We start from the raw sequence: 22,117 nt of genomic DNA on the forward strand, positions 1-22,117 counted from the left end.
ATAATTAAAATAGTATGATGGGAGCCCGTTTAGGATGTAGAGAACGACATCTTCCGGATCGACTTGCGATCCTGATGCGGCAATGTTATCAACAATGTTCTTGATTTGAGAGAGGTATTGCTGCATGCTTAGATCTTTCATTTGTATGTGGTGGAGCTCGTTCTTGAGCTGGATGACACGGGACCGACTCGTTGGTTGAAGCCGGCGTTCAAGAACCGTCCAGACATCGTGGGCGGCGGAGGAATTGATTACATATGGAAGAATGTGGGGAGATATGGTGGAAAATAATGAAGAAATCAAATTGCTGTCAACGAGAAGCCAGCTGTGATGTTCTTGAGAAGTTTCGGGGAAGGGTGGTGGAGTTTTACCGGTGAGATGTCTGGCATAACTGTTGGCGGTGAAGTGTTGTATAATCTGTATACGCCATATCGCGTAATTGTCGACGGTGAGAGGTTGAGGGATCAGATTCTTGACGTTGGAGATGAGAAATTTGAGTGATGCCAGTATGGGAAGCTCGGTGGAGTTGCCGACAATGGCAGAGGAAGAGGAAGGGAGGGAGGTTGCTGAATCTGGGTCCCCCATTTTGGCTCAAGATACCATGAGAGAGGCGGTGTGAAGGAAGCAGGCTGCGAGAACAGAGCGGGAAATGTAAAATAGTTGAAGTAATTGAATTAAAATCATGTACAAAGTTACAGGGCCATTATATAGGCCAAGAGCAGGTAAAGTAGTAAATACAATGGTTATAGGATAAGGAAATGTTCCACAGGCTAATACCATATACTCGTTAATTAAGATATTTATAATATATTTTTTATTAACGATGTGCACTTAATGCACACACAATTAAAATTAGTTTTTTAAAGTATAATATATTTTATAATTATTAAAAGTAAAATGACAAACTGTACTTTTAAATTTATGTAAATCAATTGTTTGATATTCCCAATAATTATAATATAAGGGAAAATTAAATGGTAGTTAATTTGTTTAAAACAAATTTATCTATTTATTAATTTAGCAATTAGGTACGTGTTATTGATGTTAAAAAGCTTCAGCTGTTTACTGTTATGATAATATCTTAATTTTTAAAATTTCAATGCAAATTATAAGTTAGTGTTGGATGCTTTAATTGTGATGGTCAATACATTTCTTTATCGCATTAGATTAATATTCTAATTATATATATCTTTAGTTTTGGAAGCAGAAATCTTAGAGACAAATCATTTAAATTTTGAAAAATAAATAAAAGCTCTAAAAGGAAACTAAATTTTGAATTTTCCTAAACATCTTGCTTCTGAATTTTGAATTTTCCTAAATATCTTGCTTCTGAATTTTGAATTCTTAGATTTATTAGGTAATCTTTCCAAAAATACATCTCAAAAAATAATTAAAAAAAAAACTTCTAAAAATAAGCATAAACCACCCTATAAATAGAAGCAGAGTCCCTTCAGAATTTTAATTCATAGTTCTGCCGTTGTGCGCTTTCTTCTACACTCGAAACCCAAGTTCTGTGCTTTCACTGGCTACTGCAATTCCTTCGAAATCTTCCAGCAAGCTTACGGATCATCTTTGAGAAATCTGTTTTGGGTTGCGACTCTTTGCGGTTTGTGAACGGTTGACGGAGTTCCATAACCCTAACTATATTCCGCTACCATCAACATTTCAGCCTGCATCTCGACCTTGCTGAAGCTTTCATCATTCTTATTTCTTTTTGTCTTACAGAATTAATTTTATTTATTTCTTTGGATTAATCTTTTTTTGATGGATGCCAGAGCAATATGTCGCAATTTAGGTCGTTTCTCTTCCAAATCTTCCTCTTCGCGGCAAGGTGGTGGCGATAGATTTATTCCGAATAGATCCGCAATGAACCTTGACATCGCCCACTATATGTTAATGGCCGCTCCAAGAAAGGAGAAGGAGAACAATTCCGGGATATCATCTTCAGGAAAAGGAAAAGGGGCCTACAGGGAGATTCTTGACCGCGTTCTTTTGGAGAATCGAACTCGGATACTTGAATTCAATAGCAAGCCTTCCGCGCCGACTGAAGAGATATTCCCAGAAATTTTCTTTGGTTCTCCTTCCAATCATAGAAGGCCTTTGAAGAATAAGAGGTATATTCCTCAATCTGCTGAGAGGATACTTGATGCGCCTAATTTGGAGGATGATTTTTATTTAAATCTGCTTGATTGGGGAAAAAGAAATATCCTTGCTATTGCCCTTGGGAACTCAGTTTACTTGTGGGATGCTTCTGTCGGATCAGCTTTTGAATTGTTGACATTTGATGATCATGTTGGTCCTGTGAGCAGCGTCTCTTGGGCTCCCGATGGGAAGAACATTGCCCTTGGGTTGTCCAATTCCTTTGTTCAGTTGTGGGACGTTACATCAAATCGTCCATTGAGAACTCTAGAAGGCATTCATCAGTCCAGAGTAGGATCTCTTGCTTGGAATGGAGGAATCCTCACAACAGGTGGAATGGATGGAAATATTGTTAACAATGACGTGAGAATTAGATCCCACGTTGTCCAAAAATATAGAGGGCACCATATGGAGGTTTGTGGGCTAAAATGGTCGGGTTCTGGAGAAAAGTTAGCCAGCGGAGGTAATGACAATCTTGTTCATGTGTGGGATTGCTCCATGGCTTCCTCTAACACAACTTCAAATCAAAGCCAGTGGCTCCACCGGTTTGAGGAGCATACGGGTGCAGTTAAAGCTCTTGCATGGTGTCCTTTTCAGAGAAACTTGCTTGCCACTGGCGGTGGTGAGAGTGATGGATGCCTCAGATTTTGGAACACAGACATAGGAAATTGTCTTAGTTCAGTTGATACTAGCTCACAGGTTTCTGGACTTATCTGGAGTAAGAATGAGCGAGAGTTGTTGAGCTCTCATGGTCTACCTCACAACAATTTGGTATTGTGGAGGTATCCATCTATGGAGAAGTTAGTTGAACTCAATGGTCATTTTTCTCGGGTTCTGTGCATGTGTCAAAGCCCTGATGGATGTAGAGTAGCATCAGCAGCTGGCGATAAAACATTGAGGTTATGGAAAATTTATGAAACTTCAACTGTGAAAAAAGCTACAGGTAAGGGACAAAGCACAACACCTTTTGCTAGTTTTAGCGCATTTACCACTATTAGGTGAGGACATTGTTGAATGATCCAAACTAGAGGGAGGCCAGTCGCCATGGGAAAATTGCACTTTTGGGGTATGTTTCTCTTATTGATTTCACAAATCTATATATTTCCCTTTATAAGAATTCCAAGCAATTGTTTATTTTAAACAATTGATTAGCACAAAATTCCAATACGATTTTTTTGATCAATTAAATAATTGCATCATAACTACTCCAAATTGTTGGTTTCTTTAAATGCAGTCAGACAACATTGAAACCACACCATTTTTATCATTTCAGTTTCTAATTCAATCTGGCATACTGAACAAAACCTTGTATTAAGTTCATGATTTCATTTCATTATTTTCATTAAAAATGGTGACTTGACTGTTAGACTATGCATGTTTGTTGTGTTTAGAAGTCTTATAGCCTCTTACACTGTTTTGAATTTAATTACTTTGCTGGCTTATTGTATTTTTTAAAAGGATTATTTTTTCGTCAAGGTGGTAATTATAGATTTGGTGACCTCTGAGTTTATAGGTCCTGAAGACTTGTATGATTTCATTATAATTTATCATCCCGTCTTGGACTCTATAATTTTCTCTTAAATGTTGAGCTTATATTGTAGGTAAAAAACTTAATAATGGTTTCTCTGAATGATTGTTTGTGGTTTCATATATGTATCTGCTTTGGTTTCTTGTCATCCTTCCATTACAGGAATTGATGGTTAAGTCGGATGCTCAAATGCTCCAAAATCAATAATGAGATAGAAATTCGAGGAAAGTTTTGAGTGCGAAGATGAAAGAAAGCATAATAAAAAGAAAAGCAGGATAAGGTATTATTTGTGCACAAAAACAAGAAAAGGAGGGATGTAAGAAGACCGGTGCATCCTAAAGTCAGGTATTCATTGAAATTGAAAATTAACTAGTGCATCATTTTTTTCCTTTCGTTTTTTAACTCTCATTTAGCGTATATTAGATGTAAGAATTTTATAGTTGCAATCAAAATACATAATTGCATTTTAGTTTTATGTGCACTTTTCATTGAGAAATAATTGTAACATTCACTTGTAGCCCTTTTCACTTCTTCTGACTTTCTCTCTATTCGAGTAATTTTATGCTCCTGCATTGTTCGGTTTGGCATGCATTATGCTAATATTTTAGTTGATCATACAATAAATTTTTATGTTTAGCAAATGACAATATATTAAGCCTTTTTCCCTCACTAACAACTAAAATTGATGATTTACCTTCACTTTTTCATAATATTGTGAACAGTTAATTTATCCAGAATAGCTTCTAGATGTTTTTTAGTCATCACTTGAAAGCACTCAAATTGCTTCTGTTGGAGGTTGTACAATTCGTGGAGCTTTATATCATTCCAAATTTCCTGAAATCTGTTAGTTATTTTAGAATGATTACATTAAGTTGTCATTTTTCTTAAACTAATGCTAAAATATATTTAGTTTCTTTTGTTTATCATGAAAATGTTTTAATTTGTAAACGTATTAATTCATGATAAGCTTAATTCTTTCTTTAGTATCATACGCATTGTTTAATACATATTTTACTTCTTACATGACTAATAGGTGTTTGTCTTGCAGTTATATCAATAAATATAAATTTAAATGTAAATAATTTTTGAATTCAGCACATCAGGATTTAGTTTTTGAATGAAAATTGAGCATGAATTTCTTATATATTCTCATATAAATTTATTATAATTTTATAACCCACCTAATTTGTTTTGAATTAGCGCTATGTTCATGTGTAAAAAAGTTATTTTGCAAATTAGTATTTTTGGTAAAAAATGATGAATTATATTTGATTTGATGCTAAATATTTTTCATAAATTTCTTTCAAATTTGTATTTCACTATGTAAAAATATACTCCTACCAACTGGGAGTGGATCTATATTCTTTTTATTCATTGTGTTACATTAGTTTAAACTTTTTTATTTTCTTTTATGTGACTTGTTTACTAGGAAAGCTCGTTCGAAATTAATACAAACATCCCATTTGACTACTAATTGCCTTAATTTGAAGCGTTGTTTATGTGCACTAACTTTTTTGTTGAATAGTATGTGGTTCTCTTAATACCTGTGGCTTGATGGGAAGTGGAATATTTCGTCAAATTCTTGAGGAATAGTTTTCACAATCATTGCCTTACAATTAAAAAATCTTTTTGTTGACTTACAATTCCTTTGTTAGCTTGAAATTTGATTTAGATTTTGGAGGATGAAAATTTTATTTTCGTGCCATCCGATTACAACTAATTAGGAAGAGGAAAGAATCATTAAATATTTTACTCTATGTAAATATTTGGCAGACGGCGTTTTTGTGTTTTTATCTACATCATGATGTCTAAGATAATAGTCTTCCATATTATGATCTTAATACTGTTTCAAACGTAGTTTTTACTAACAAGAGTTTTATGTAGCTAGTGATAGTTAGGAGTTCTTTGACGGGGCTTCATTTAATTTTGAGTTGCTCTTATTTGTTCGCAGACGCAAGCTCAAATACTCTTAGGCTTTGTTTGTTTGAGCGTTTTTTTGTCTTTTCCGTTTTTGGAAACGGAGGATTTTTTTTTTGTGTTGTTTGGTTCGCCAAATCACGTCCTCAATAACTCCTTTTTTTCATTTTTCTGCAGTTTTGAGAAAGCTTTTTATATATGCTTCTCCGTTACAAAACTCCATTTTCTAAATTAATGTTTTTTAAAACTGTCTTCTACAAAAGCACTAAAAAAACAAACGAAGCCTTAGTATCATTAGTTCAAATATTGAGATTGCATTGGGCTTTCTTCTGGTTATCACCCTTGTCTCTCGAGTTCGTCTAATTTCGTTTAGCCCACATTTTCAGAAAGAAAATGATTCTATATTTTGATTCAAATTTTTTATGGTACTAACCAACAAAAATTTTACCAGCAGATCTAAATCACTCAAATTTATGACAGATTTATTGCTTTGCCTGAAATTTTTACAATTTAGATATACTGGTAACAACTCCAGCTGGCCCACTAGTAGGTTTCCAGCAAATTTTCTTAGGTATATTCAGCCATCAGAAATCATTTCCGGCCATGATTTTCTATGAACTAAAATCTGGTAGAAATATAATTTTGATTTATTTTGTTCATTTTTTGAGAGATTCTCCCATCAGAAAGTTACTGTTTTCATTGTCTCTTAAACTTTATTTTTTAATTGCATCATAACTACTCCAAATCGTTGGTTTCTTTAAATGCAATCAGACAACATTGAAATCACACCATTTTTTATCTTTTCAGTTGCTAATTCAATATGAATTTCATGATTTCATTTCATTATTTTCATTAAAAATGGTGACTTGTCTGCTAGACTATGCATGTTTGTTGTGTTTAGAAGTCTTATAGCCTCTGAAATTGTTTTGAATTTAATTCCTTTGCTTGCTTATTGTATTATATTAAGGATTATTTTTTCCTCAAGGTAGTAATTTTCGATTTGGTGACCTTCGAGTTTATAGGTCCTGAAAACTTGTACGATTTCATTATTATTTATCATCCCATCATGGACTCCATATTTTTCTCTTAAATATTGAGCTTATATTGTAGGTAAAAAACATAAGAATGGTTGCTCTAAATGCTTATTTGTGACTTTTGGTACATGTTTCTGCTTTGGTTTCTGGTCATCCTTCCTTTACAGGAATTGATGGTTAAGTCCCATGCTCAAATGCTCCAAAAACCAATAATGAAATAGAAAGCCGAGGAAAGTTTTGTGTGGGAAGACGAAAGAAAGAAGAATAAAAAGAAGATCGAGCAGAATAAGGTGAATTTATTATTTGTGCACAAAAACTAGTAAAGGAGAGATGCAAGAAGACTGGTGCATCCTAAAGTCAGGTATTCATTGGAATTGGAAATTAACTAATGTATCTTTTTTTTTTTTCCTTTCATTTTTTAACTCTCTTTTAGTGTATGAGATGTAAGAATTTTATAATTGCAATCAAAATACATAATTGCATTTTAATTTTATGCACACTTTTCATTGAGAAATATTGTAACATTCACTTGAAGCCCTTTTCACTTCTTCTTACTTTCTCTTTATTCGAGTAATTTTATGCTCTTGCATTGTCCGATTTGACATGCATTGTGTTAATAATTTAGTTGATCATACAATAATTTTTATGTTAAGCGAATGCAATATATTAAGCCTTTTTCCCTCATTATCACCTGAAATTGATGATTTACCTTCACTTTTTCACAATATTGTGAACATTTAATTTGTCTAGAAGAACTTCTAGAAGTTCTTTAGTCATCACTTGAAAGCACTCAAATTGCTTCTCTTGGATGTTGTACAATGCTTGGAACTTTATATCTTTCCAAATTTCCTGAAATCTTAAACTAATGCTAAAATATATTTTGTTACTTTTGTTTATCATGAAAATGTTTTAATTTGTAAACTATTAAATCATGATAAGTTTATTTTTTTTCTTTAGTAGCATACACATTGTTTAATACATATTTTACTTCATAAATGACTAATAGGTTTTTGTCTTTAATTTTAAATGTAAATAATTATTTAATTTAGACATCCGGATTTAATTTTTGAATGAAAATTGAGCATTAATTTCTTATATAGTTTAGCGGTTGATGGTCAGTGGAATATTTCATCAAATTCTCGAGGAATAATTTTCACAATCATTATTTTACATGTAAAAAATATTTTTGTTGAATTACAATGCCTTTGTAAGCTTGAAATTTGATTTAGATTTTGGAGGATGAAAATTTTCTTTTCGTGCCATCAGATTATAACTAATTATGAAGAGGAAAGAATCATTTAAATAGTTTATTCTATGTAAATGTTTGGCAGATAGCATTTTTGTGTTTTTATCTACATCATGATGTCTAAGATAATAGTCTTCCGTTTATGGTTTTAATACTTATTTAGCTGGTGATAGTTATAAGTTCTTTGACAAGTCTTTATTGAATTTTTAGTTGCTACTAACTACATGTAATTGTTATGGTTTGTATTTGGAGCAAGTTTATTTGTTCGCAGATGCAAACTCAAATGCTCTAAGTATCGTTAATTCAAATATTGAGATTACATTGGGCTTCTTCTGGTTATCATTCTTGTTTCGTGAGTTGGCCTAACTCCATTTAGCCCACATTTTCAAAAATAAAAACAATTATATATTTTGATGGATTTTAACTGAAATTTTTTATGGTACTAACCAACAAAAGTTTTATCTGCATATCTAAATCACTCAAATTTAGGGAAGATTTATTGCTCCGCCTGAAATTTTGACAATTTAGATATGCTGGTAACAACTCCAGCTGGCCAACTAGTAGATTTCCTACCATTTATTTTTGCTTAAGATTTCCAGCAAATTTTTTTAGGGAAAGTCAGCCATCGGAATTCCTTTCCGGCCAAGATTTTCTCTGAACTAAAATCTGCAAGAAATATAATTTTTGATGGTCTTTGTTCATTTTTTGATAGATTCTTTCATCAGAAAGTTATTGTCTTCATGTAGTATTTAAGTATTAGAGCAATGTAATACTAGTTTTTTAGTGTTTGTGAATTTTATAATGTATGTCATTCATATATATGTCAAGCAATTTTGTGTAATAAATGGAGGGATGATAATTTTTGTAATTAGAACTTATTTTTTCAAATGAAAGACAAACTTATCTTGTACAGTCACCTATTTTTATGAATTATTATTGTTTTATTCTGTGTTGCTATCTATACCTTGATTCAAAGAAGAATAATGCTCTAATGAAAGTGTGTAGTTATCATGAAATAAGCAATTTTTATTTGCTTATTTGTTGTAAAATTGTTGCATTCGCTTAGTTTCATGTCATAAAATAGGAGATATTTGTCAATTGAGCATAAAAATGACTTGTCATGTGACACCGTCTAGGTGTTCAATCGAACTATAATGGTTTAGAGTGGCTCTGTATAGTTTTGGCTTGATCGTTTGTTAACTTAAGCAGGCTACCACGCTGAGAAAATGAATAAATGTTCATTGGAGGGCTTTGAGCAACAGGGCATAATAATTTAGGGAGTTTTGCCTTTATCAAGCGGGATGTATTGGGAAACATTTACTGGGATAGCTTTTGAAGTATTTTCAAAAGTTCGCCTTAATTTTGAGCTTTGAGATTCAAATTTTTTTTGTTGAAAATCATATTTAATGAGATTGAATTTCTAATTTTTGTAGTGTGTATTTTTTATTACAAATGAGACACTTCTATGAGGGGAAGACATTGGCTTGACGTAGTAAATATAAATCATATAGATCACATTATATGATAGGAGTTGGAAGAATATAGTGATATGAGAGTTATTCTCAAGAGAGTGTTGGCTTGTTCGTTTAGTCAGTAGATTGTAATTAGGCAACATTGGTCCAGGCCATAGATGTCGGTGAGGCAGGTTGAAAGTATCGTAGTCGGCAAGTGATGGTGGCCAGGCGGACCTTAGTCGATGGGCGACAGAGGTCTGTGGGACCATATGGTCGAAGGAACCGTAGTCAATGGATGATAGAGGTAGGAGGGATTATAGTCTGCAGGCGATGGAGGTGGATGGGACCATAGTCGACAAGCGATGAAGGTTAGAGAGATTGTAGTCGACGGGTAACGGTGGTCGGAGGGACTGTAGTTGGCTGGTGACGGTGTTCGGAGAAACTGTAGTCATGAGCGATGAAGATCAGAGAGATCCTAATAGGCAGGTAATGGTGGTCGAAGGGATTGTAGTCGGAAGGTGACAGTGGTCAGAGGGACCTTAATTGGTGAGCCAAGGTGATTAGATAGACTGTAGTTAGCGGGGGATAGAGGTTGGAGGAATAATAGTATGTAGACAATGGCGGTCAGTGGGACCATAATCGAGTGGCGAAGGAGGTCGGAGGGATTATAGGTCAGAGGAGTTGTAATTGGCCATAGACGGTGGTCAGAGAAACCTTGGTCAGCTGGATATAAAGGTTAGTGGGATCGTAGTCAGTGAGAGACGGAGGTCGGAGGATCCTTAGTTTAGTGGGTGATGGAAGTTGGAGGGACTATAGTTGGTGAATGATGTAGGCAGAAGGGACTGTATTTGTGAGGTTTTTATTGAATAAAAAATTATATGCATGTTAAATAATAGTGTGTAATACGATTAACCTTAAAACAATATTTTACACAATTCTTGCTAATTTAATTAATTATTCAAATTTTGCATATTTGCTTTGAAAGGTTTTTTGTTGTCTATCATTATAAAAAATTGTGTAATTCTCACATATTCTCAAATATGCTTTAATTGTTATACATAGGTCACAAATGTATGTTGATGCTTGCCTGGTGGAGGTCCAATGGTGATCAGAGGACCAGCAGTGGTTCGGTGACGATTGGTGCCCGAGTAGAGGTCATGCGGCGAAGGCGGCCAAGCAGTGTTCTGGCGAAGGCGGCTAGGCGGTGTTCTAGCGAAGGTCAGGGGACGGGTGGTTGTTCAGTGACAGTCGACGGACATGTGGTGGTATGGTAATGGTCGGAGGCTAGGTGGTGGTCCAACGACGGTCAACAGAAGTTTGTCAGCGATGGTGCTTGGGTAAAACTATAGGATCCTTGAAGTCTTTAAGCTCTCTTCAAGCTCTAATTAAAGGTCTCCCTTATATAAAGAGTGGGAGTCTATTTATAATTTTTTTTTTAGTGGCACACCTTGTAAATGTGGTGAAACTCTAGGGTAGGGTTGCAAACAAGTTGAGTCAAGCTTGAGTCATGCCTAACTAGAGGTCAACTCGCAAGCCAAAACCTAAGCTCAAAAGGCAAGCTCGATCTTAGCTCATGCCATTGAAAAAATGAGCTGGCAAACCTTTTGTGCTTCACATGTACAGACGTCGTCCATGCTTCCACGCTACGCCTCGCTTCTGCCGTTGCCTGGACCTTCTGCCTTCCATGGTTTGCTTGTGGTTTTCCCATCCTTAATTAATTCATATCACTAATTGAGACACTCAAGAACACTTGAGAGTAATCGAGCTGAGCATCACCCGAACTTGATAATCCAACAAGCTAAAATTCTGCTCAAGATAACGCTTGAAGCTAAATAAGCTCGACTCATGAACTTGTTAACGAGTCGTGATTGAGCCGGCTCAGCTCACTTACTCCCTAATATAGGCGTAGATTCATAGTGCTCTATCAGATGGCCCATACTAATTTCCTTAGCTATAGGGCATTCATTCAATATTTAATTGCCTTATTGATAACAAAATTAACCAATATTGGGCTCATTGGATTCGGCTCGTCGAGCTGCTCTGTTTAACTATAAGCATGCCATGTTTTGATACCATTTGGTCATCCAATTAATGCTTTGAACATTCCAAATATGCTTTGGCCTCTTGATTTGGACTCATTTGAGTTAGAATTTGACTGATTTTGATGTTGTTATGTTCGTGGCCTTGAGATGTTCAATTTGACTATAAGTCTAATAAAATTGGATTTTGGATGATCCTGAATTTACTTCGAAAGTTTTCAACTTATATATGCTTCGAGATTCAAGCTTGATAAAGATGATTTTTGGTGATATATAAAGAATGCGTTAACTATTTTAGTGCATAAAATTCAGAAGTTGTAACATTTATCCCTAAAGAAAAATTTATTGATAATATATATATATATATAATATATATATATATTATTTATAATTATTTTCATTACCTATAATATGCATACACTTAAATGATAATAAACTATACAATATTCTAAGAAATATATACATAAAAAAAAAATAACGATTATTATGCTAAGGATAATTAATACATCTCCAAAGCTCACCTTGATCGAGCATGAATCTCAAAATATATTCAAATTGAAAACTTCGATCCAAAATCAAATTATTGATCATCTGAACTCTAATTTTAGCAAACTTATAATCAAGTTGAATCTTGACATGACAAACTTAACATCATAAAAAAATGGTCCATTCTGAACTTGAATGAGCTCAAATTAAGGGTGTAAAGCATAATAGAACAATTCTTAAGATTAATGGGGTGACTAAATGGTCTCAAAATTTAGATTACTAATAGTCAAATCGGGCTATGTGGCATGACAAATCATTAAGGCCAAGATCACTTATTTCTGACATCATTAAGGCACCTAAATGTTGAGTGAGTGCTTTATGATCAAGGGAATTAATATGGGAAATTTGATGAAGTGTTCCAAACTTTTCATATTTACAGTCATGGTACTCTAAAAAATTTAGGCCCCTGCATTCTACAAGAGAGGGGATCTTGGAGAAGCTTAGAGCAAAAACCTAAACTCTCTCTCTTGAGATTTAAGAAATCTTTGGGCATGAAGGATCCCAACACACCACTTGAGCACCACCATCAAGCCACAGCCCAACTTTTGCCATTGGGACTTTATCAGCCAACCACCATAATCTTCGAACCACCATCTCCTGACCACCGTTGCCCACCAACTACTATCCTTGTACTATCGTCACTCGACAACACAATCCTCAAACCATAATTACTCAACTAAAATCCTCTGACATCCATCACCTAACTACAGTCCTACTGATTTTCATCACCTTTCGACTACGATACTCGGAACATCATCACCTGACAACGATCATTAGACCACAATTGACTAAGTATAATCTTCTTATCATTGTCGCCCTACTACGGCCCTCAGACTACGATTGTCCGACTAGTATCCTTCGACCATCATAGCACGACTATGGTTCTTCCAACCTTTGTAGCCCATAAACAATTGTCCTTCGACCTCCATCATCTTATGACAACAGTCTCAAACCACTATTGCCCAACTATGTATAACGCCCCTAAGGTCTAATTTTTAAAGAATTGTCTGTTTATTCTTAATTAATCTTCCAGAGAAATGAATCTCATTTCAATAAATATAAACCATGTGAAAAAACTTTAAAAATCATTTCTTAAATTTGTTGAAATAAGACTAGTGGCTATGGTAGATTAATTAAAAAATAAATAGATAATTCTTTCAAAATTAGACCTTGGGGCATTACACAATTATCCTCAAATCACCATAGTTTGATTACAATCCTTCCAACCTATGTTACCCATTGACTACCATCCTTGAACCACTGTTGCGCGACTATGATCCTTGGATCATCATCCCCCGAATATGATACATCGACAATCGTTGCCCAACCATAGGCCTTATGACCTCCATCACTCGCCAACTCCATTCCTTGGAGAAATGTCACCCAACTATGATCCTTCCGACCTCCTTCTCCCGTACACTATAATTTTCATACCATCATCACCTGACTAAAGTCCTCAGATCATAATCACTCGACTATGATCCTCTGAACACCATTGTCTAACTACAATCCTTTCAACCTCAGTCGCTAGTTAAGTATGGTCCTTAGACAACCATTGTTCAACTATATTCCTCTAACTGTCATTGTCAAACTATAATCCTTTTGACCTCCATCGTTTGTCGACTACGGTCCTCAAAAAAATTAGTATCTTATTATGATCATTTCAACCACCGTCACCCATCGACTATAGTCTTCCAACCTCATCACTAGGTGTTTATGATCCACATACTTCTATTGCTCACCTACTATAATTCTCAAACCACTACTACCTAACTACAACTCTCTAACTTTCATTGTAGCCAATAACAATCTTCTAACCTCCTTCGATTACCAACTGTAGTCTTCTAACCTATAATCTATTTATTATTATCACCTGGCTACTCCAACACATATTGGCCTTATCACCTACTATCATTAATAATGCCAACACATACCATCACTTATAAGATTGATGCACGCTGTCGACATTAGCTATTAATCTCAAATTTATTTATGTTGGATCTCTGCCAAACAAAACTTATAACTTTAACCACAACTTATATAAATGCATGTGCAATGTGTGAAATATTATATTTTTGAAATCATATATTTTTAAAATACATTGATTTAACTCTTATCATATAATATTTTTGTCTTTTACAATAACGTGGCAAAAAAAATTAACTTTCAATATTTAAGCAAATATAATGGTTTTTTGAATGGGCATGGAGTAATAATTATATTACCTTCACTGTAATTTGGAGGTCACGAATTAATATAATAAAATAAACCTCTCTATAATGTAGTAAAAAGATTGTATATGTTATTGAATAAGTGCTTAATCCACCTGTTGTCATGGCATGTTTGCTATACCGAGGGATGAATGAAGTACCACAAAGCAGCATAACAGAGAGCTGGTATAATGAAAGGTAAAACGACATGCTCACATTATCTAATGTATTCAAAAAAAAAAAAAAAAAAAAATTTTTTAAAAAAAAAAAAAAAAAGATTTATTTAACTGTATAAGGGTAGCAGGAGTATTTGGTTAGATAAAGATGATGTGTTTTTTACATGTAGAGTGTAGATTGATTGCTTGGTTTTGATGCAACAAATTGGAAAGATTTAACCCATAATGAATATTTAAAGCCAATTAAAATTCAAATTTGAAATATAATTAAATATTAATATACATGTATCAAATACATACCATAATGGGAAAACTTAAAAGTTGATGTGGGTCTCTGAAAGGATGTTATTTGAAGGGATCAAAATGCAAATAATATGATTGCTCTGTCCCGTAGGACAAAATGGATAGACCTTTACATTCTGTGTAAGCAGGCCAATGGGAGATAGAAGAAATTATATATATGATTATCCATAGAGAATAGCGGCTTTCGCTTACACATCTTGATGGATAATAATAAGCAATACTCGATAGTCACAAAATTTTCTCATTCAATGCATCAACTTGAATGAAATTTATTTGATATGGGTATCAGTTTCTCACAGGTGCAAGCCCCTGTAGTTAATTATATCATAGGCCTTAACCTAGAAAAACTCTTGATTAGGGATGTTATTTTATTCTCTTTTAGGTTTAGTGCATAGTGGAATATCTAGACTCTCTTAACTTGTGAGAAGATAGGCTCAATCAGGCTATTTAACACATAATGCTCATCTTGTCACTTGGCTGATCATAGATGGATAATTCAAGAGAGGAGACATCACACTCAAAGCATGCATGGGAAAAAAATAGAAGTGGCGCCATCATTGTGATGCGGATGTGTGGGATTTGCAGTCTCCAAAAATTGAGAACCTACCCAATGATATACTTATACAGCCAACCTTTAACCCTAAATTAGAAAGGATATACCATACATTAAGTACTAATACCCACGACCTAATTAATGCAAGACACCACGAGGGGGCTTATAACCTAAACCCCACTACCGATCTTGGTAGCACCAACCTGGATTTACCACCCTTCTTAGAAGGGGTACAAGCTAAACTCCACCTAACATCTCAAATTCATGTAATTTGGTCTTATACAAATGCAAGAGTGGTGGGAGACACATAAGGGAAATGAGCCTCAAACCTGGCCATGAATGATATTATACAAATGTAAAAGGTGAATTACAGATCTAGATTCTAGACACACTGACTACAAGGAGATATATAACATAAAGCTAAAATACAGATCTACCTAATAGATAAAAGCTCAAATTTTATTCATTTTTTTATATTTATGACATATTTTTGAAAGGCAATATTTAAAAGCCCGACAACTTTTAAGATATCATTTTTAAAGTTATTTAACATTTTAAAATCTAAAGAAAAAAATAAACCTAGTGATGTACATAACATAATAGGCGGGCCTACACTATAGGCCTAGGTGACCATGAAGTTTTATATGGTTCACAGAGGAAAAAAGTCACAGCGAAAAGGTCAGGACTTCATAGGTGCACTATCCTATGGCTAATGACTAGACATCTTATCATATAGATTAGGGGTGTCAATATTTGACACGACCCGAAAACCCGACCCGAAAATTTCGGGTTAGGGTCAACCCGAACACAAAACGGGTCGGGTTCAGGTTAGACATTTCGACCCGTTTCAAAAATCGGGTCGGGTTCGGGTTAACCCTTTGACCCGAAATTGACCCGAAAGTGACCCGATTTTGACCCGAAAACCCGATTTTGACCCGGCAACCCGAGATTGACCCATTTTTTACCCGAAAAGAGGAGTTTGACCCGTTTTTGACCCGAAAATTAGCCATTTTCTTATTGGAAACGGGTCATTCGGGTCGGGTCGGGTTCGAGTCAGGAAAAATGACCCGTTTTTAAAAACGGGTCGGGTTCGGGTTGACCCGAATAGTGCCGGGTCAGTTTCGGGTTCGACCCGCACCCGACCCGTGACCCGAAATTGACACCCCTAATATAGATTTGGGTGGGAAAAACAAAATAATAACCCAAAAACCCATAATGTGTGTGCATTTGTGTACCATTCTTCATACAAGGAGAAAGTCCTTACAAGTTACAGAAATCATACCTGACTGTGACAAGCCGGGGCCTATCCGTAGACCTTAAGCGAAACACAGGAGCCTTCTCATAAGGCTCAAGCAAACATGATCCGCTAACTAGTGACGTATGTAGGACACAAGTACCTCATAAGAAAAAATAAAGAGGGAAGATAGGAATGAGAGTAGATATTGTTTAAAGGAAAAGTAAGTAAATGAAAACCTAACTAATAAGAAATTCAACATTTCAACTTATCAAACATATGCATGCCACCATTAGAACATAAAACAATATAAAGTTTCCTAGCATGGGTGACAAGAATTGACATGGAAGAATGCTACATATAAAACATGTGAGAGTTTATTAACAAAGAACATAAAACTTTGCCATCACAAAATATGAATGAGAATTGTTCATAAAACAAATAAATGTTCGCTAACATAGCTAAGGATCAGTAAATCACATAACATTGAATATGTAAAGGAGATTCTCCAACAAATTTACAAAATCACCTGACGTCCAATATTAATGTACTATTGAAGTCCATTTATTGCAATGTAACTAGCAATGACATGTTTAGCTAAATACAAAACAATGATCATTTACGAAACATCCATATGAAATGCTTTCTACCTTAACTAGCATAAAAACCTTCTATTGAGTGTGTAACATGATGTAGGAACATAGGGCATATGAGAACTTTCTATCAAATGGCACTGAGTATGGCTATACATGTATACATATAGACTTTCCAATGTTGGTAAAATATTTTTTTTTGAATTGATTCTATACATGTTTACAACTAAAACATAGGATGGATGAAGTTATCAAGCATAATTGTAAATATATTCATTACATGATAACAAAAATGTTTCTAAACATCTTTCATTAAAAAATAATATAATGCTAACAATTGAATCTCAAGAGAAGCAATTTCTTTAGATCAAAATTATTTCATAAAACACAGAAACTTTAATTTTTCTAAAAGAAATGGACTATAGTAAGAAATCTGATCTCTTTTCCAAACTTCAACAAAGAAACTTGATGAGCCATTTTCTAGGGAGAAATTTGTTCAAAGAGGCATTTCATTCCATATGTGGATATATGTGCAAGACATACATTCAACACTTCCATAATAAAAAGAAGTAGGAAAGCAATGCCCATGCTCATGCATCCCTTAACACATCATATCAAACACAAATTTCTCATAATTCAAATGAAGAGTGGAGAGAAAGAGATGCTGAAAGCCAAGATGCTTTCCATTTTGTAACTAACACCCTACTTCAAAATAAATGTACATATCACACAATTACTAACGAACGCAAAGAATGTCTTGCAGGACTTCACGCTTACTTTCCCATGCTTCACATTTATATATGCTTGCAATGTAGACTTTTCGCACTTGATGTTAAATGAACACATGATGTTGAAGTAATCTTAAATGCAAACATTTCTGCATATCAAACCTCACCAAGCATACTTAAATTAATGAGACCATGGAGAAATGCCATACTTTACGTACACTAAACATTCCTTCAATTAATCATGAACTGCAAATGCATATGAATACCATACTTTATGTTGGAGATTATACCCGCCATGTATGCTTTGTCACGAACAATGATGACAAAAATAAATTGCATACAACCCAATATCAACATGAAGACTCATTCTTCTTTTCATACTCTCAAGAAAGATAAAGAGAAATGTTTACTCTCAAGATATTTAATCAATGTTGTGAAAGGACTAACCAAACAAGCCATCCACAAAATAATAATAATAATAAATAAAAAAAGGCCTCAAGAGAATAGATCACAAAAATGTCACCATTTAAGTTTAAGTAGTAAAGTAGGTAAAAATCTGTTATTAAGAAGCTTTGAGTTGAATCCATCATTACAAACAATGCAAATGTATTTTTTGTGATAAGATCTAGTCATCCTAACAAAACAAGAGATTATTGCTTGGAAATCAACATGCATACTTGTATAGAGAATTAAAGAATAGTAACCAGCATTTTGTTTCCAATCAAAGAAGATCAAACAAAATATTTCATTAACGAAAAAACTTTAAAAGAGACTAATCATGATACCTTTACTTTGGAAATCAAAACATGGGAGAAAAAAAAATCATAACCTATTTTTAAAAAAAATTAAATTAAAAGGTGCACTGCAAATTTCATACCAGAGAAAAACCATCATGGTTTCTTTCTTGACTTTAGGAAAGAAAAAACAAACCACCCCTTCTCGATCAAAAAATTTTGAAAGGTAAATTCACATCACAAAGAAAGGGCAGCCATATAGAAAAAGTATGGCGAAAAATAAGAAATCGAGGAAGAAGAAGAAAAAAAATGAAGGAAAGAGTAAAGAAGGAGGTAAGGATGAAGAAGGAAAATAAGGAGAAGAAGAAGAGGAGGGGGAAGAGAAGAAAATTAATATCCCTGATGGTGTGAAGGAGACCGATCAACATGCTCGGCTAGGGAAGGAGTCTGGCATTTGACTGGTCTGAGTTCATCTAGGGCTTTGATAGAGTGAGGGAGCAGTTGGATCTTCGTGCATGAGAGGGAGGAGGAATCAAAGAGGGGCCTTTGGCTAGGATGTCGAGCAAGGAGGGATCACAAGATTCGGGGCCTCAACTCCATCTGGGGCTCGCAAAAAAAAGAGGAGACCGATCGGAGGGAAGGGGCTCGGGATTCGAATCTTCTAGATTTCTTCGAACCGACAAATGAGGAAGAGAGGGGCTAACTAAGTTGAGGAATTGGAAGTAATGTTCTGGAGCATAATCCCTACATAAGGCTTTGCAAAGCCTTCTAAGGGTGCGTTTGGGACGGCTTTACGCCTGTTTTGCTTTATAAAAATTTATTAAGTGCTCGTTTGGGATATTGCAGTAGAACAAAGTTAGAAAAATTTCTGCGGCCCGCCGCTGCTTCTCGGGACCTTTCATTGCCTCCCGCGGTCCGCTGCGGCTCACTGCTTTCCGCCGTTTCGAAGGGCATAAATGACGAAAACAGGTCGCTTCTTCTCCGACACCTTCTCCGATGGACATATTTTTCTCTGCAGCGTCGTCGTTCTCCTCGTTCAAAAGCTAGGGTTTGCTTTCTGATTTCTGGCCGCCATGAGCTCTACTGCATCTGCCAAGGGAGGGCGTGGCAAGGCCAAAGCCACGAAATCTGTGTCTAGATCTCATAAGGCCTGTTTGCAGTTCCCCGTCGCGATGATTGCTCGCTTCCTTATTGCTTTTGTAATCTAGGTTCTTGAGTTGGCAGGGAATGCAGCGTGAGTTAATAAGAAGAATATGATTGTGCCTAGACACATTCAGATTGCCGTGAGGAATGATACGGAGCTTAGCAAGCTTTTGGGTTCTGTGACAATCGTAATGCATATCTTTTCTCAAATCTTTGTATGTTTAACTCTGGAAAAGTATTATGCGATAAGCATTTCTTCTCGTTGAAGTGTCAATGTTTTGCTGGTTGTATTATTATATGATTGATGATGCTGTTTCAGCCCTATTATTCTTGATTAATGTCAATTTTATAAATAATTATCGAAAGTTGAGCGATGATCATTACTAGTTTTTTCTTTATTTGCCTTCATCCTTATCTCTATTTATTTTAACGTGATACCCTAATTTTTTTCTCTAATAAAATAGTTATGTTTTAATGTTTGGAGGGTTTTTGTTGATCCTAATAAGGCTAGTGAATGTTTTTTACTATGCGGCTTTAGTCATTTTCATTTGGTTACTTTTACTTCGTCTCTCTCCCCCTTAGGTAGGATAATATTGGCAGCCATAGACATTGTGATTGATTATTACTGTTTGCCATTGTTGGCTGCATAATGATTGTAATTTTTTCTCTTACTTTGAATTGATCTTGTTATAAATCTAATTGTTTGAAATGCTGATTGATTACGATTGGTTAATCTATGGGCACAAATTTGTATTTTTAAATACTTTCAACCAAGTAGGGTAGCCAGAATTTTTTATTTATGGGCACAAATTTGTCATTTTTAAATACCTCAAATTTTCATTCCATCTTGAAATAGACATTTGGTTTAAATATGTATAAAGTAATAAAATAATTAAATTTTATATCAAAATTGTTAACATAAAGAGTTAAAAAAATTAAATTTGAACAAATTTTATTCATCTTCATATATATAAGGGTAATAAGGTAATTTGTTGTAAAACAGCAGCATCACAGCAGTTCGGCAGTAGTAGTACCCAAGCAACATTGATTGATTTCTATACAGCAACTTAAGAAAGCAGCTTTATGTACAATAATTTCACAACCTGTTTTACCGACAGCAACAGCCGTCCCAAACGCACCCTAAGACACTCTTTAGAGCTCTCTTATGCTCTAAAACCTTGATATGGCACTGTGCTATGCGAATCTTTATTCCAATAACCCAAACATGCACCGAAGCGGAAGGTCACATGACTGAAATGCCTGAAAGAGACTGAATTGCAATTTCAATTCAGAGCTGTTGGATCAATTTTTTTATTTGGAAAAGGATTTGAATTGAGAAAAAAATGTCAATTGGAGTTCAATTTAGACTAATTGGGTTGATGTGGGTCAAATTTGAGCTCAAATTGAACTTAATATCACTTAATTCGAGTTGATTTGGGTCCCCTAAACAAAATCACCTATTACCAGCGGCATTTTTCAGTGGAAATTTATCATTTTTTAGTGGCTTTAGAATTTACAGATAGTTTTCCGATTGAAAAATTTCCGACGGTAAAACAAGTGTATGAAAAAAATTTCCGACAGACTTTTCTGGCAATAAAAAATTCTGGGGGAAACTTCCATTATTTAATATAATTTTTTATCTTTTTTTATTAAATCATTTAAAAAGTTAAATTTTTAGTCATTTTAGTTAAATTATTAAAATCTGCCGAAAAGCTAGAGAAAGCCGCCAAAAAATTACGTTGGAAAGAAACCGCCGGAAACTTCCACCGGAAAAGCTGCTTCATTGTCTTCCGTCGAAAGACCACCGGAAAATTGACCGCCAGAAAGCAGTAAGAAAATTCCATCGATAATAAGTGATTTTCTTGTAGTGATCTAATGTTGTTTGATTGCATTAATTTGATGAAATTAAACCCAAGTCGATGTCGACATTACTTAAATTGGGCTTCATAAGGCTCAATCAACTCAATTAAATATGGTTAAGGGAAAATATTTCTAAATTGAGGTCAACAAACGGACCCCAATAGGTGTGGTGAACAATATGTGAACCGCTCATGTTGGCATTGACCTCCCCATCTAGCGGTGCAAACGAGTCGAGTCGAGCTCCAGTCAGGGTGTGTTCGAGTCGAGCTCAACTATCATATACCGAGCTCGAGCTCGACTCATTCTATAGAAAACGAGTTTGAGCCGCTCGTCGAGTCACCCATCCGGCGATGTCCGTTCATCTTCCAATGCTGGCAATCCTCCAAAAATTAATTTGGGGATTTTGTCTTTATATAGCTAGAGAAAGATAGAGAGAGGGTTTTGAGATGTGATCAGTTTGGCCAAAATTTTGGAAGTAGCTTATTTGTCCTCAAATTTAGAGGAAGCAGCGTGATTGAGCATTTATTTAAAAACGAGCTAATACGCCAAGCTGCACGGTGCACTATAAGAATGCGCGATCTTGAATGGCACATTCAAAGAATGCGCCGAACCTAATTGAACGTTTAGGCGCATTCTATAGAATGCGCCGAAGGGTGTGGCGCATTCTATAGAATGCGTCTAAT

General features: G+C 34.9%; 1 protein-coding gene across 1 annotated transcript; it reads left to right on the forward strand.

The window, feature by feature from the left end:
- Positions 1-1,331: 1,331 nt before the first annotated feature.
- LOC110096787 (cell division cycle 20.2, cofactor of APC complex) lies at positions 1,332-7,103 on the forward strand. The gene is made up of 3 exons (XM_020822870.2): positions 1,332-3,202; positions 3,827-4,009; positions 6,783-7,103. The coding sequence occupies exon 1, from the start codon at positions 1,762-1,764 to the stop codon at positions 3,136-3,138; it is 1,377 nt and encodes a 458-aa protein (XP_020678529.1). The 5' UTR covers positions 1,332-1,761; the 3' UTR covers positions 3,139-3,202; positions 3,827-4,009; positions 6,783-7,103.
- The last annotated feature ends 15,014 nt before the right edge of the window (positions 7,104-22,117 follow it).

The sequence above is a fragment of the Dendrobium catenatum genome, unplaced genomic scaffold, assembly GCF_001605985.2.
Source record: "Dendrobium catenatum unplaced genomic scaffold, ASM160598v2 fragScaff_scaffold_1023, whole genome shotgun sequence".
Lineage (NCBI taxonomy): Eukaryota > Viridiplantae > Streptophyta > Magnoliopsida > Asparagales > Orchidaceae > Dendrobium > Dendrobium catenatum.